At 50.6% G+C, this 16,950-nt stretch overlaps 1 protein-coding gene across 1 annotated transcript; it reads left to right on the top strand.

Moving 5' to 3' along the window:
- The first annotated feature begins 435 nt into the window (after nt 1-435).
- CCDC93 (coiled-coil domain containing 93) lies at nt 436-16,231 on the top strand. Its single transcript, XM_066575251.1, has 23 exons — nt 436-561; nt 1,057-1,170; nt 1,563-1,657; nt 2,270-2,381; nt 3,267-3,365; nt 4,249-4,305; nt 5,483-5,583; nt 6,156-6,192; nt 7,066-7,149; nt 7,673-7,723; nt 7,878-7,964; nt 8,072-8,188; nt 8,548-8,610; nt 8,727-8,800; nt 11,674-11,755; nt 11,835-11,906; nt 11,984-12,055; nt 13,181-13,289; nt 14,556-14,638; nt 15,598-15,635; nt 15,705-15,789; nt 15,863-15,976; nt 16,080-16,231. Exons 1-23 carry the CDS (start codon nt 535-537, stop codon nt 16,131-16,133), a joined length of 1,827 nt encoding a protein of 608 aa, XP_066431348.1. The 5' UTR covers nt 436-534; the 3' UTR covers nt 16,134-16,231.
- Nucleotides 16,232-16,950: the final 719 nt, after the last annotated feature.

Below are 16,950 nucleotides of genomic sequence, written 5' to 3'. Positions count from 1 at the left end.
TGGCGCCACCTGCTGGACGCCAGCCTCCTATTACAAAAGGTTGATGACTGCGCCACCTGCTGGATGCCAGCCTCCTATCACTGAGGCTGATGACGGCGCCACCTGCTGGACGCCGGCCTCCTATTACTGAGGCTGATGATGGCGCCACCTGCTGGACGCCAGCCTCCTATTACTGAGGCTGATGATGGCGCCACCTGCTGGACGCTGGCCTCCTATTACTGAGGCTGATGACGGCGCCACATGCTGCACGGCCATATTAGCAGTTTACGCTTAGGTTAAGCAGCGCTGCTGATTAGAGCCACCTGATTGGCTCTTCGGCACCACAAGCCAATCAGCTGGCTCTAATCAGCAGCGCTGCTTAAGCTAAGCAGAAAGTGCTAATATGCACGCCGGCCTCCTATCTTCGAGGCTGACGACGGCGCCACCTGCTGGACGCTCTTATCACTGAGTCACGTGACCCGGTGAGGACTCCGTCATGTGACAGGTCATGTGTCCGTCCGGTCTCCTCCTGCAGTGAACGGTGTACGGAGCAGAATGTCAGGGAGCCGCGGGGAGAGCGAGGTACCGTCTGTACATATATAGCCCCACTGTATACTGTACTGTGTGTATGTGTATGTATATATATATATATATATATATATATATATACACACTCCGCCTGTATATTGCACCATATCCTATAATTCCCCCTATATAATGTACTGTGGATATGTAATGTAATCCACCTATATACATATGCCCCCTCTTCCCCTATATAATATATGGTACATTATGCAGGGGATTTTATATATGCAGTACAGTATACAGAGGGGCTATATAATATAGTATGTACTGTGTGTGTGTGTATATATTGTATATTCTGCCTGTATACGCTTCCTCCAGCTCTGTGGAATATACTGTATACATATGCCCCTCCCCCCTTTTGTAATATACCGTGTACCTATGGTATGCCCCTCCCCCTGTGTAATATACAGTGTATGTGGGTATGCCCCTCCCCCTGTGTAATATACAGTATACGCATGCCGCCTGTGTAATATCCGCCCCCCTCTTCCGCAGGTGGAGACCCGGGAGGACGAGGAGCAGCAGGTGAAGCTGCTGGAGATCCTGGAGCTGCTGGTGGCCGCCGGATACTTCCGGGCCAGAATTAAAGGCCTCTCCCCGTTTGATAAGGTGATGGTGATGACTGGCGGGTCGCGGGGTTGTGGGTGATGGTGATGACTGGCGGGTCGTGGGTGATGGTGGGTGATGGTGATGACTGGCGGTGGGTGATGGTGATGACTGGCGGGGCGGTGGGTGATGACTGGCGGGGCGGTGGGTGATGACTGGCGAGGCGGTGGGTGATGACTGGCGGGGCGGTGGGTGATGGTGATGACTGGCGGGGCGGTGGGTGATGACTGGCGGGGCGGTGGGTGATGACTGGCGGGGCGGTGGGTGATGGTGATGACTGGCGGGGCGGTGGGTGATGGTGATGACTGGCGGGGCGGTGGGTGATGGTGATGACTGGCGGGGCGGTGGGCGGTGGGTGACGGTGGCGCCCAGTCATGTGACCTCTCCCTCTGCAGGTCGTCGGCGGGATGACCTGGTGCATCACCACCTGCAACTTTGACATTGATGTAGATCTGCTCTTCCAGGAGAACTCCACCATCGGACAGAAGATGTGAGCAGAGCGGTGATACCACCGGGGGGCGTATGTATGCTGGGGGGAGGGGGGTGGCGCCTGCGCCGGAGGGGGCGTCCATACACTAAGGGGCGGGGCACCTGCAGTGGAGGGGTGAGCGCCCTGCGAAGTGAACACGGGGGTCCATGCGCCTGCAGTGATGTCTGCGGAGGGTTGTGCGGCCATCGCTTGCTCGTTGCAGCAGATGACCCCCAGTCTTTCTTTGGACTCGTGGCCCCGGCACTTGGCAGCAGATGACCCCCAGTTTTTCTTCGGACTCGTGGCCCCGGCACGTGGCAGCAGATGACCCCCAGTCTCTTCGGACTCGTGGCCCCGGCACGTGGCAGCAGATGACCCCCAGTCTTTCTTCGGACTCGTGGCCCCGGCACGTGGCAGCAGATGCGGCTTTGTTCAAAGACGCAGCAACACGAAGTCCGTCGGCTCCAGAGAGTCCCAGAACAAGCAGTGTGGCGCCCCCTGTCTGCCAGGGACTCCCAGCACCAGCCAGTGCAGTTTGCTGGTGACATCCTGGGACTGCTGGTTGGGTGGGGACGGATGCTGGGGGTCCGGGACGCCATCGGTGGCTTCACTCTCCGCCTCCTGTCATTGCAGAGCATTAACCGAGAAGATTGTCTCCGTTTTACCCAAAATGAAATGTCCGCACCGCCTGGAGCCGCATCAGATCCAAGGGCTGGACTTCATCCACATCTTCCCTGTCATCCAGGTAACGAGCTGTAGGGGGCGCCGTGAGCATGTCAGCCAATGTGGTCTCACTTCTGCTAGTGGTGGCGCTCCGTAACTGTGGGCATGGGGTGCCCTGATCACTAGTTATTGGGGGGGCTGTATGCACTGGATTGGGGTGATGTGATTACTAGGTATGGCTGTTCTCTGATGACTAGTTATGGGGTTGCTCTGATCAATAGTTATGGGGGGTTGTACGCACTGGGCATGTGGTGGGGGGGGAGGCTGTATGCACTGGTTACAGGGGTGCTCTGATAACTAGTTATGGGGCGACTGTATGCTCTGGGTATAGGGGTGCTGTGATCACTAGTTATGGGGGAGCGGCATGCACTGGGCGTGGGGGTGCCCTGATCACTAGTTATGGAGGTCCTCTGATCAATAGTTATGGGGGTGCTGTACGCACTGGGTATAGGGGTTCTCTGATGACTAGTTATGGGGTTTCTCTGATCACTGTTTATGGGGGTGCTCTGATGGCTAGTTATGGGGGTGCTCTATGCACTGGGCATTGGGGTGATGTAATGACTAGCTATGGGGGTCCTGTGATGACTAGTTATGGGGGAGCTCTGTTGACTAGTTATGGGGGTGCTGTACGCACTTCTTATGGGGGTGCGGTAGGCACTAGTTATGGGAGTGCTCTGACTAGTTATGGGGGTGCAGTACACACTAGTTATGGGAGTCCTGTGATGACTAGTTATGGGGTTTCTCTGATCACTAGTAATGGGGGTGCTGTATGCATTGGAGTGATGTAATGACTAGTTATGGGGGTCCTGTAATGACTAGTTATGGGGGTGCTGTAATGACTAGTTATGGGGGTGCTGTACTCACTGGATTTGGCTGCATCTGCTGACGTTTCTCTTGCCCCCGGCAGTGGCTGGTGAAGCGCGCTATAGAGACGCGGCAGGAGATGGGGGATTACATCCGCTCGTATTCTGTGTCTCAGTTCCAGAAGGATCACAGTCTCCCTGAGGTGAGTGTCCGCAGTCACATCACAGCACGTCATCCCCAGTACGCCCCCTGCGGGAAAGTGCTGCATTGTGCATCATCTCCACCACTAAACCACTAATCCTGCATGGCGCCGCGTTGCGATGAAATGCAGAAAACAAATCGCAGCATGTCTGTTCTTTCTTTCAGCGATATCACCCATTCTTTTCAATGGAAGAAGATCATGAAACAGCCTGTGGGGCTGAAGGAATCCCCCATAGCAAGGAGAGAGAGGGGGGCGGAGCTACAGGGTATCTTCTGGAGATCTCCCCATATTTGGAGAGATAGGGAGCCAAGCTAGAGGGCTTTCCCAGGGCTACCACAAGAAAAGATGGGGCCGGGTTAGAGAGGGTTCTCATAGTGATTACTCTCTGGCCAAGAGGGGGCGGGATCCATCCTCTAGCCCCGCCCACTCTCTTGGGTAAAGGGGAGTTGCTATGAGAACCCCCTCTAGCCCTGCCCCCTTTCACCCTGCTCTTGGTAGAGCCCTCTAGCTCCGCTCCCTATCTCTCCAATATGGGTAGATCTCTAGGAGATCCCACTGTAGCTCCGCCTCCCTTTCTCCTCGCTATGGGGGATTCCTTCAGCCCTGTAGCGATGCAAGGCTGTTTCCATGTGCAAAAAGCCTTGTATCCAGGGGTCTTAGAAGGCTTGCGGGGGCGATATAACCGTCACCAGTGTGCAGGAGCCCGTAGGTGCGTTCACAGTGTATTTTTGGTGCAGATCTGCTGCACAGTTTGACGGTTTTTGCTGTGGATTTTGTAGTTTTTCGGCTGTGTGTGAACGCACCCCAATAGGGGAATTTGGAGACTGATGTTGGTGATGAGATTCTGTGTGTGATACATAACCATAGCAATCCATCTTCACAGGATACGGAGTTTATAAGTCGGAAGGAAAAAGCCGTGAAGACCCTCAGCGAGACCTTCGTGAGTTTATCCAATGTTTGCTTTCTGTTTTTGTGCTTTTATTGTCTCTGGGGGACCGGTCACTGCCGAGGGGGGTCACTGCCGAGGGGGTCACTGCCGAGGGGGTCACTGCAGAGGGGGTCACTACCGACATCCGGCCTGCTGGACAGTGGAAGTTATGTGTGGGCATTGATCTGGATGGCGATGCCCTCTTTTTAAGCATCTGATTGGTCGATTATTTCACCTGATGTACTTTGCTGAATTTGGGTGCTCGGAGCCTTCGCGGACTTCGGACTCGTGCCGAATCTTCCAGACCCCCTTTACTTGGGAGGTAAGCTTACTGGACAAAAGAGACAAAAAAGAAAGGAAATTGCTGACCAGAAGGGAACAAATGATAAACACTGCAAAGTTATATGAGCCCCGTGACACCGGATCCCGATAGATCCCCAGCGCTGGATCCACGTTATTACATTAGGCACTTGCTCCCTCCCTGCTCCGGCGTATGTGTATTATAGTCCCCATCAGCTGTGCGGGGCTCATCCTCAGCATCCTCTATATCCCATCCTCGTCTCTTCTGGCCTCTTCTTCTTCTCTTGTCTCTCCATTTTTTTCTTCACCTCCTCTCTATTCTCCATCCTTTCTTTTTTTTCCTTCTTCCTCCCCGATTGTTTCTTTCTTCCCCCTCCCACTTGTCAGGCGGCTTCTCCCCCCCCCCCCCCCCCCCTCCCACTTGTCAGGCGGCTTCTTTCCCCCCCCCCTCCCACTTGTCAGGCGGCTTCTTCCCCCCCCCCCTCCCACTTGTCAGGCAGCTTCTTCCCCCCTCCCACTTGTCAGGCGGCTTCTTCCCCCCCTCCCACTTGTCAGGCGGCTTCTTCCCCCTCCCATCTTTTAGACTCAGGGTTGACTCCTATCTATTTGTAGAGGGCCCAGGATCAGCGACTGCTTTATACGTCTGGGGGTTATCCGCCTGTCCCCTTTTTTATTCTCCAGTGACATCCAGAGCTGCATTCACAGTTCTGCGGTTTGCTGTGCACTGTTAACTCTTGTGGTGCGGAGAGCAGATTTCTGGGGGCTGCAGTATGTAGACCACTAGTAGAGGACCCTTCTTAGGCTCCCACAGTACAGTTCAGCAGTGCGATATGGGATATCTGATGAGCCCCACCCCCTGATGACATACTAACCTCCGCCCCCTCTGCAGGATATCTACAAGCCTCGCAGGAGATACAGGCGACAGGATGGCGCATCGGAGCTGACGGACGAGGAGTCGCGGGTTCACTCCACCCTCCTGGAATACGGCAGGTACAGTGCCCAGGGGTTACCATCTCTGCAGCGTGTTCTGATTGGTCACACCCCACCCCTACATTTATATTTTGTCGTCACATGACCCCGTCGGACAGCTTGACATGGCGGCCGCCTGCGCTCTGTGTGCGTGTGGATGTCAGCTCCCTAATCCTGCGGATGACAGAGGTTTTTTTGCTAAGGGGTTACACATATCCGTCCCAGAGAACAGCAGGTGGTGCTGACTACATGGTGGTCAGGGGGCGACACTGAGTCAGTGGCAGGCAGTGATAAGTAGATTACAGGTGGTTTTTGTGGCTGGATTGTGGCCCCACCGCTATTTGATAGCCCAGCCAGACACGGAGTAGACCACAGGGCCGCGGCAGGATGTATGGCCGAAGGGAGGACTCCATGGAGAGGATGCAGGGCTGGGGTCCAGAAATGGTGAAGATAACAGTATGTGTAAGGACTGTGTAACCTGTAGTAACTGGTGACCACACGTGTGAGGATACTGCTGGTCATGTGACTGGGGGGGGGGTATGTTTTAATATTATTTCTTCCCAAATTCTTCTATTTTATAATTTTTTTTGCAGGCGATACGGAATCAGCAAAACTGGAAAAGTGGAAAAGGTGCGGTTATTATCAGTCCTGCAATGTCATGATGAGGTTATATATGGAGAGCGGTGATGTCACTGCTGTATAATATAACCTATATGGAGAGCGGTGATGTCACTGCTGTATAATATAACCTATATGGAGAGCGGTGATGTCACTGCTGTATAATATAGCCTATATGGAGATCGGTGATGTCACTGCTGTATAATATAACCTATATGGAGTGCAGTGATGTCACTGCTGTATAATATAGCCTATATGGAGAGCGGTGATGTCACTGCTGTATAATATAGCCTATATGGAGATCGGTGATGTCACCTTATAGATAACTTCTAGATGGAGACCTATGATGTCACTTCTGTTGCTGTATAATATAACTTATACCTGGAGAGCGGTGATGTCACTGCTGTATAATGTAACCTATATGGAGAGCGGTGATGTCACTGCTGTATAATGTAACCTATATGGAGAGCGGTGATGTCACCTTATAGATAACTTCTAGATGGAGACCTATGATGTCACTGCTGTATAATATAACCTATATGGAGAGCGGTGATGTCACTGCTGTATAATATAACCTATATGGAGAGCGGTGATGTCACTGCTGTATAATATAACCTATATGGAGAGCGGTGATGTCACTGCTGTATAATATAACCTATATGGAGAGCGGTGATGTCGCTGCTGCTGTATAATATAACTTTATACCTGGAGACCGGTGATGTCACTGCTGCTGCTGTATAATATAACTTTATACCTGGAGACCGGTGATGTCACTGCTGTCTGATAACTGTCATCTTTAGCGTGGTGATGTCACAGCTCCTATTAATAATTGGTGTTTGATTCCTCGCATTTCTTTGCTTCTGCTTTGTCTTCTCCTTGTCGCAGTTGGAGGATCAGAAGCTGCCGGTCACCTCTGGAGGGGTTAAAGGAGACTTAAAGGAGGAGGAGGAGCTGCAGGCTCAGGAGGAAGTAAGTGACGATTACTCCATATTCATCATGAAGTAACAATGTCTGGTGGGGGTCATTTGCTAAAGGCCCTTCTACACACAACAATTATCGCTTAAACAACCGCACCACTGAACGAACCCCCGACATTTTTGAATGAAATCACACATACAGATAATGGCTTTAATCACCTGCATTTTCTCCATGAGTTGTTCGCTCGGCTGCGCGAGTGTTTATGCGGTGGTTATCTGGCCGGCAGGATTCCATTGGCTCCTCCCAGCAGAGTACATAACCATTATAACCATTATAACGATTATAGCTCACTTTCGGTTGTTGGAACCAATTTTGAGCGATATTTGTTGGGTGTAAAAGGGCCTTAAGTGCTACAAGTAAAAGGGAAGGGGATCAGTTTACTAATGGCTACCCCTTCGGTGGGTTATTCTGTGAGAACATGTACTGTGGGGGAGGGGACAGTGTGTGGGGGAGGGGATCTTGACTGTCTTCACCCGCAACTAATTTATGTATTTACTTTTTTGCTATGGAAAAGCTCCGTATAAAGAACCTAATGACGGGGATGGCGGCCATGGACCTGGAGCAGGTGAGTGGTGGGCGGAGCCTGATACCAGATTATACCTCTTCTGGGGATTATATAACAAAGGGGTGTGGTGATGTTGTGGGAGGAGCCTGTCATCAGAATATGGTGAATGTGCCACTAAGATGACCTTTGACCTTGGTGACTTTTGTCTTTTCAGGGGCGGCTGACGGCGAGCACGGTCGGACAGATTGTGGGCTTACAATCGCACGAAATAAAGCAGATGGTTTCTGAATACGCAGAGAAGGTTGGTGAGGGGTCTGGTCAATGGCGGGAGGGACGTCCAGTGCATGCAGCTCCTTTTGTCGCAGTCAGCGGATCAGAGCATTGACGTCGCCTCTCTGCGTCTTCCAGCAATCGGAGCTTAGCACGGAGGAGCGGCCGGAGCACCTGGGGCCGGCGCAGCAGCATCGCAGGAAAGTGGCATCGCTCAACAAGCAGATCACCCAGAAGACTCAAGTCATGGAGAAGGTAAGAAATATGACCGCCAACATCCTAGCTGTGCCTGGAGGCTCCCAGACTCCAGAATAGTCTGTCTGGGGCGTGTGACTATGGATCTGCACTGACCGTCATCCGGGCTACTAGGAGCTGACAAACAGCTCTCATATCTCAGCTTCCCTTATGTGTAGATGTTCAGGTTCTGGGTGGCTTGTAGTTTTATATGATGGCTCAGTGGGCGGAGACACTCTGCAGATTGCAGGGTGCTGCTACCTAAGAACACATGACCAGAGTTCGTTCTCTAGGGTGCAGCGTCTTGTCGGCCATCTTGTTGATCATGTGACCAGATGACGACGTGTTTTTCCTTTTCTAAACCGTGTTTCTGATTTTAGTTGAAGGCAAAATCTTCCGAGCTGCAGGCCGAGTGCGAAGAGGCGAAGAAGAAGCTGTCGGAGGTAAGAAGATCCCGCACCCACCGCTGCCGGCTCTCCTGCCGTTCTTACCCTGCTAACTGGCGCCACTTGAGGACGGCCGCCCGCCCCTTCACCATCTTCTGTGTTCCCCCCTGCAGGTTACAAGTTACAGTGAGAAGTTGGATCTGGAGATGTCGGCGCTGGAGAAGGTGGAATCCACAGCAGATCCCGGGTGGGTGACGGCTCCTGCGTGGGTTAACCTGTTGTGTGCTGGATTCAGGGAGGAGAATGTGGATGACGGTCTGCGGTTCTTAATCACGCGGTGGGAACGTTTAGTTTTTCTTTTCTTGCCCCTGGACATATATGTATGTCCGGGCGAGGAAGAGGTTTGCACAAAAAGACTTTATAGTTACGTCACATGGATGGAGCCGGCTGAGGAGCTGAACCCACGCTGACTGTGACTGACCAGCCGGCTTACCGCTGCAATGGCGGGGATCAGCAAGAACTCTGATCCCTGCTGCTAACTTCTTACGTGCTGTGATCAGCGTTGATTGCGGCATGTAGGGAGTTAACAGAGGGAGGGCGCTTCCTTTGTGAAATCATTGACCCTCCGCCATAAAATTGCAAAGGGCCAATGGGTTGTCATGGCAACCAGGTAGCCTTCAGGTCTGCTATAACTAAGTGCTGGCAAGGAAATCGCATAACACACTGCAGTACAGAAGTACTGCGTTGTATTATCTGAGAAATCAGAGGATTGCAGGTTCGAGTTCCCTAAAGGGACTTAAAAGAAGGTGGGGAAAAAAATGTAAAATTTTTCTTTTTTTTTTGCTTAAAGAAAAAATGTATAAAAAGCCATAGGTTTCATATCGCCAAATCTGTAATGACCTGTGGCAAATGTTATCAATAAAAAAAAACAAAAAATTTAATTTGCTGGAAAGCGGAAACTCAACGACTTATCAGCCCGTGTAAAAGGACACGAAGTAACACTCTAAAGTGATAGAACGTGGACAGAGCAGAATACTCCACCAGCCATAGAACGTCCAAAGTGAGAGTATCAGATAACTGTTACAGACCCACAGGGGTTAACAGTCACCCACCTGTACAGGTAATGCGGGGACGGACATGCAGGTAAATGTCAGCCATGTAGAACCCGCTGGAATCAGGGTTGTGTCTGCCCTGTGGATGAGGGAAACGGTGAAAGTCAAGATAGCAGTGTGGTATTCTAGGGACGTATATTGCGGGTGCCCTTGGGAGACGCGCCTCTGGTCAGTGCATGTCGGCATTCAATAGGAAGGCTACTAGTGAAGGAGCTGAAGTCCATAGCGGTAATATTTAGCCAATAACTTTGACACTTACATCTCCAAGCGAAGTTCCTCTAGTATTTCAGCTGCTGAGCCTTCCACAGATGTGCGACACCTACCTACCTACCTACTACACGGGATGTAATAATATAGAATCATGTTATGATTGTCTATACATGTGCTGCCATCTGGTGGCCAAATGGATAACACTGGGAATTTAGTTTATCGATTTTTGCTTTTGCTTATTTAATTTCCAGCAGGTGATGGGTTAATAACAGGTAGTTGTGCTGCCGAGCCCCTAGCACTGACCATAGAGAAGAACAGCTGACCCATTGCAGGGAAAGGGGAGTTATCTGGGGAGGCCTGGTGATGTCACAGAGAGGGGTTACCTGGGGGTCAGGCCTGGTGATGTCACAGAGAGGGGAGGGGTTTTCTAGGGAGAGGCCTGATGTCAAAGGGAGGGGAGAGATTATTCTAGGGAAGCCTGAAGATAATGAAGGGGAGGGGTTTTCTAGGGAGAGGTCTGCTGATGTCATAGGGAGGGGAAGGGATTATCTGGGGAGGTCTGGTGATGTCACAGGGAGGTGAAGGGATTATCTGGGGAGGTCTTGTGATGTCACAGGGAGGGGGAGGAATTATCTGGGGAGGTTTGGTGAGGTCACAGGGAGGGGGGGAAGGATTATCTGGAGCGGTCTGGTGATGTCACAAGAATGGGTTTTCTGGGAGAGCCTTGATGATGTCACAGGGAAGTGGAGGAATTATGTAGGGACGCCTGGTGATGTCACAGGGAGGGGTTATCTGAGGATAGGTCTGGAAATGTCAGAGGGGGGAGGCCTGATGTCCAAGTGAGGGGGAGGAATTATTCTAGGAAAGCCTGATGATGTCGCAAGGGGAGGGGTTTTCCATGGAGAGCCCAGGTGAAGTCACAGGGAGGGGGATATATTATCTGGGGTACCTAGTGATGTCACAGTGAGAGGAGGGGTTTTCTAGGGAGAGTCCTGGTGATGTCATAGGGACGGGGATATATTATTTGGGGAAGCCTGGTGATGTCACAGTGAGAGGAGGGGTTTTCTAGGGAGAGGCGTGGTGATGTCACAGAGAGGGGGAGGGATTATCTTAGGCAGCCTGGTGATGTTGCAGAGAGGGATTTTCTGAAAGAGCCATGATGTCACAGGGAAGCAGAGGGATCATGTGGGGAGGCCTGGTGATTTCACAGGTAGGGGTTTTCTAGAGAGAGACCTGGTAATATCATAGGGCGGGAAGGGGTTATTTGGCTAGGCTTGATATCAGTGGAAGGGAAAGGCTTGATAATGTGATAGGGAGGGAATATCTGTTTGGAGGCATGATGATGTCAGAGGGAGCGATTATGTGGGGAAGCTTAGTGATGTCACGGTGATGGGTTTTCTACGGTTTACCTGGGGTTAGGTCTGGTGATGTCACAGGCAGAGGGAGGATTGTTTGGGAAAGCCTAGTGATGTCATATGGAGAGGTTATCTGTTGGGAGGCCTGGTGACATTAGAGGGAAGGGGAGGGATTATCTTGTGGGTGGCTTGGTCACGGGTAAAGGGAGGCACTACCGGGGAATGTCTGGTGATGTCCGAGCGAAGGGGAGGGATCATCTGGAGAGACGTGAGGCTCTCTTCTGTTGTGCTGTAAAGCACACTTAATTATGCTGTGAAGAGTTTTGGGGGCCGTAAAAAAACAGAATTTCTATACATTGGATAGAGGAATGTGGTCCCTATAGGTGTTCGCCTTTTATCTGTACTGCTGCGGTCTTGTCCTCATAATGTGCTTGTGTCTACAGGATATTACAGAAGTTGCGAGCGCTGGTGGCGATGAACGAGACTCTGAAGTCTCAGGAGCAGCAGTTCCGGGCTAACTGCCGGGTGAGACTACAATCTATAACATGCGGGCCCCAGTGACCCGCAAATAGACTATTAACACCCCCAACTGTGCCGTCCACAGGAGGAGATGACCCGTCTCCAGCAGAACATCGAGACCCTAAAAGCTGAGATAGCGGAGGGCGGCGAGGAGAAGGTAATAAGCGGTGACTGCGGGGATGCCTGGGAGCCGCTGCCTCTACGGCGGGATCATGTTGTGTCTCGTGTTCTCAGGAGAGATCGTCATTGTTTGAACAGCAGCACAGAGCGGAGCGCGAGAAACTGCAGAAGATCCGGCTCCTCCTGGTGAGTGACGACCGCCGTCGGGGAGCTGCAGCCGCCTTCATACATTGGAGCTGTCAGCAGATGCCTCTGGATTCACGCAGGTTGTTCCCATCAGTATTACCAAACCTTCCCGATTCATTATTTGTCAGCAAAAACTGAAGAATGCTGCTTGCATAAGTTTTCATCCCCTTCACCCTAGAACTTGGTAGAATACGGTTTGCTGTTATGACGGCAGTCAGCCTGGTTGGGGGTCATCTTCACACATTCTTCCAGGCTGATCTGCTCCAGGTTCTTCATATTGGTTGGGTCGGGTTGTGTCGCTCGGCCCTTGTAGAGCATTCACTTTGTCCTTGTGCCTGGGATGCTTCTGAGGAGTGGTCACTGTTGGGTTAGCCATTGTGGTCGAATCGCTGTGTGATGTGGTTCATCTTCGGTAATTGTGTCTTTCTAGCCCCCCCTAGTGATCGGTAACCTTCGATCTCCATGCCTGCAGCGATTCTTGGCCCCTCTACCTCTTCCCTCACACATCGTCATAGTCTTGCTCTCCGTGTTGAGGGGCGGCCTGGTCTAGCCAGTGTCGGGTGAGTTAGTTCCTGAGGATGCTTCTTGGTCTTCATCTTCACAGCGATTGCCGGCCCCTCTACCGCTTCCATCGTCATAGTCTTGCTCCTAGTGCTGAGGGACGGCCTGGTTTAGGCAACGTCAGGTGCAGATTTTACTGCCTCATGAGATCTCCACACACTTGAAGACATACGGCCTTTTTCTTCTGCTCCTTATTTCTTGAGGATGCTCCTTTCCATCTTCATTGACTGGCCGATGCTTCTTGAATTCAAGGGTCTTCTTCAGAGAAGCTTCTTCACAGCTAGAGGCCGGGTGTGAAGGTGACATCTCTTGAACTTCTACTGCTGACCAATAATGAATCATGAGATCGGCTGTAGCAATCTGTGTGATCCACAGAGGTCTGCCAAATTTTAAGGGGGTTGAATACTTTTGCAAGGCACTGCTGTATTATATAGTCATGTGATCCACATGAGATTTTACTACCTTCTGTTTATTCCTTTCTGTGTTGCCCATAAGCCAGTGGATTTATGAATTGCATCCTTTTTATTCACCTACTGATCCCCCTATCCTAATTATTGTCCCAAGGCTCGGAGGAATCGCGAAATTGCTATTTTACAACGCAAAATCGATGAGGTCCCGAGTCGAGCGGAGCTGACGCAGTATCAGAAGAGGTTCATTGAACTATATGGACAAGGTATTATTACATGGTGGCGCACCGAGCGGCGGGATCATCTTCCTGGTGTGATGTCAGAGCTGAGCTGTACGCTTGAACCAATTGGATTTTTCCATCATCTGCTTCCCTCCCCTCTCACAGCACGGGTCTCCTACACGGGCCGATACATGGTGGCTGCAGCTCCTTCCTCCCCCTCCCTCATCTGCACACAAGCCTACTTACTGACGGAAGATGTTTGAGAATACTTAGGCCGCTTTCACACGGGTGACAAAATCGCGCAATTTTCTCGCAATGCGACAGGGCTACATATTGCATGTATGTGAAGCCCATGCTTTCCAATGGGTTCTTTCACATTAGCCATGTTTTATAGGCTGCTTCATTGCCAGAATACAAAATCACGGCATGCTCTATAAGGCCACAATTTGCCATCTTTTTTTTTTTTCCATAGCCCACGTTTCTTTCTAGAGCCTTCCTATGTGTTGCATCGTTTTACACGAAAATGCGATTTTCGTGTAGTGCGATGCAACTTTTACAGTGGGAAATCCTACTGTAAAAGCCCTAACATAAGCCATTTCTACATCAAAAAGAAAAAAAAATAATACATCACCTGTCATGCACTGTCGGCTCCGGCACACTTTTCTGTAGTTGTCAGGCAGCCCTTCCTGGATTAGAGGTTTAAAATCCCTGCCTCCAGGAAGCGCTGGCTGTGGTTGGCTGAGCCACAGCACTCGAGAACCAATCAGAGCTAGCACTCCATGAACCAATTACAGCCAAGTAATTAACATAATTAACTCCAGCTCCTCTTCCCATATAGGGGCAGTATTTTTTCCTAGCACCTTGGACCGCTCTCTTGGCTTGGCTATATTTCTAACCTGCAATCAAAATACACACCCCAAAAAGAAAAAGCGCAGCCAGTCCAGTTATTTGATGTGTTTTATCTCAAGCACACCTGGTATAATAATGCAGCCCTTGATTAGTGGCATCAGGTGTGCTTAAGACAACACTTCATTTTGCAAATATATGTTCTTAGAAGGGATTCTGTTCAGGGGGATGAATAATTCTGAGTCTGCAGCAGTTAAGTGTCATTGGAATTTGGAGAAACCGCTTGTTGTAGTAGTTGTTTTGCGCTACTTAAATTGTTCTTGTTTGACAGGTTTAGTGCAAACAGCTGAAAGTTTGTACATTTGGCAAATAAACCTAATTTGCAGAGGGGGTTGAATAATTTTGATTGCAACGATTTATTACAACAAGGAGATAAATTCTCTTTATCGGATTCTTGCCTTACAGTCTCCGCCACTCACAAAGAGACCAAACAGTTCTTCACCTTGTACAACACTCTGGATGACAAGAAGCTTTATCTGGAGAAGGAGGTGAGAGGTCCTGGGAGGGGCTTCAGTAGTTTAGAAGGTAACAGAGACCCCAGACTAAGTGTTGTGCCTACCATAGTTGCAGATCAGGCCACTGTTGTGCTGAGAAGGGACTCTGTGCCGCCCCCACATCTGGTTCTGAGGTCAATTATTTCTGTATAAACCTGTAGACAGGGAGCTCCCCCCAGTGGTGGCTGTATGAATCTATCTACAGGGATAAGCCTCTAGTGTTAGCTGTATAAACCTGTAGACAGGGAGCTCCCCCTAGTGGTGGTTGCGGAATTGTATTATATAACTATTATGTAAGACATTCTGTCTCCTCCCCAATAATGATGGATAGGATGGGAATAATTAGTGGAGAATGTTGGACATGTTTGAGCATCCACTTGTTAAGGGCTCGTGTATTTGGCTGTGTAGGGCCCTACATCTGGGGCCGTATGTGTAGAGACGTCAGGAAGCATCGCCGCTTCCGGAGTATATTTGCATCACACGGAGGCTGCGCATCGTCTGTGCCGCGTGCATGAACCCTAGAGTTCTATGTTCTCTGTCTCATCCACCGATAAGAGAAGACCCGATTATGGAGCCTTCCAGTCGTGCCACCGACGCAGTCCTGGTTGCTTTGAGGCAAAGACGAGGGCAGCAGGATATGGTGCAAGTAGTAAAAATTCATCCAGCAGGGTGAGCCGGTATTCCATCAGAGTATGCGACGTTTCGACCCGATCTGGAGTCTTTGTCAAGCTTCCATCTATTGAGTGGCCTGGATTATTCTGTGGGGGCCGTTGACACTTTACTTTTTTGTGGTTGCTTTATCATGTTGCCGATGGCGATTAACTGTGATGTCTTTTGGGGATTGCGCCATTCTTTGTGTATGTGACCCACTTATTTCTCAGCAGCGAGGATGGTTCTTGCTTTGGATGTGGTTTTGGCTGATTCTGACGTAGTTGTTTTTTGTTTTTTTTTAGGTGAATTTGCTGAATTCTATTCACGACAACTTCCAGCAGTGAGTATGAGCGACACCTGCGCTCCCCCATAACGTTGTCACGTGTTAACGACGTGTTTTACCCCTCAGGGCGATGGCTTCCTCCGGCACCCGGGAACAGTTCCTCCGCCAGATGGAGCAGATTGTGGATGGGATCAGACAGAACAGGAATAAGGCACGAGTACCTAGGTGTGGGGGAGGGGTGAAGACCCCCAGACTGGAGGACTAATGGGCCTTGTGTCTTCCAGATGGAGAAGAAGAAGCAGGAAAACAAGATGAGACGTGATCAGCTGAACGACGAGTATCTGGAGATGCTGGAGAAGCAGCGATTATACTTCAAGACCGTCAAGGAGTTTAAAGAGGTGAGATGATGGCGGCGGCTCCCTCCAGTCCCTGATTACCCACGTGCCCCGTACAATCTGGCGTCGCTCGGCTGCTTCTCATGTCCTGTTCTCTTGTTCGTAGGAATGTCGCAAGAACGAGGTGCTGCTGAGTAAACTGAAGGATCGCGCCCCCTGATCTCGGTAATCGGCATCCGTGTACCACCTACACAGGGACAACGCGCGTGAAATGCTGCAATCTGGTCATGGGACCCTGTAATAAATCCGTAAAGCGTCTCCCTCAGAACCGTGTTATTTCCTCGCCACTCGTCCTGCGTGTAGTATAAAATGCTGCAGAGCACAAAGGGTAAAACCACAAATGCCACGAGATCTTAATATCTTCCTGGATGTTATAGGTGGAGAATAATGTCAAATTACAACTCCCAGCATCCTTTGCTGTAAACGACCACTTCTGCAGCTGGATGCACTGAGATCCCGCCCTTCTGGCCATAACAGCCACTCACAATGCAGAGAAGCGTAAAAGGGGTTGGGCCATGTTTGAATGTTATCCCCTCCCCAAAATAACAGAAAAGGGGATACCTTTTATATCAATGGAGATCCGACAGCCGGGACTCGCAATGATCCCAAGAACGGTGCTCCAACGCATCCTGAAGTGGGGGCGGCGGCGGTCACACATGCACCACCGCTCATTTTAGTGGGACTGGCAGAGAGATTGGGGCACATGAACTTGGCGATCTACAGTGATCACATTGAAATGAATAGAGCACCATAGCCCCATTCCTCCATCAGTAGGGGTCTGAACGTTAACCCCTATCCATGGGCCAGAGGATAACTCTTGGCACAGCCCCTTTAAGAAATAAAAGCTGAGCTCTGATTGGTCGATACAGGCAGCTTATCGGCTGATTGCTACATTTTGGCACAAGTCCACCTCTGTACCAAGCTGATGCACGTTTTGTTGGCTGAACTATCATGAGAGGCAGAATATGTTTTTTTTC

The sequence above is a fragment of the Eleutherodactylus coqui genome, chromosome 8 (genome assembly GCF_035609145.1).
Source record: "Eleutherodactylus coqui strain aEleCoq1 chromosome 8, aEleCoq1.hap1, whole genome shotgun sequence".
In the NCBI taxonomy this organism is placed as follows: domain Eukaryota; kingdom Metazoa; phylum Chordata; class Amphibia; order Anura; family Eleutherodactylidae; genus Eleutherodactylus; species Eleutherodactylus coqui.
This window is presented reverse-complemented; position numbering and strand designations above follow the sequence as displayed.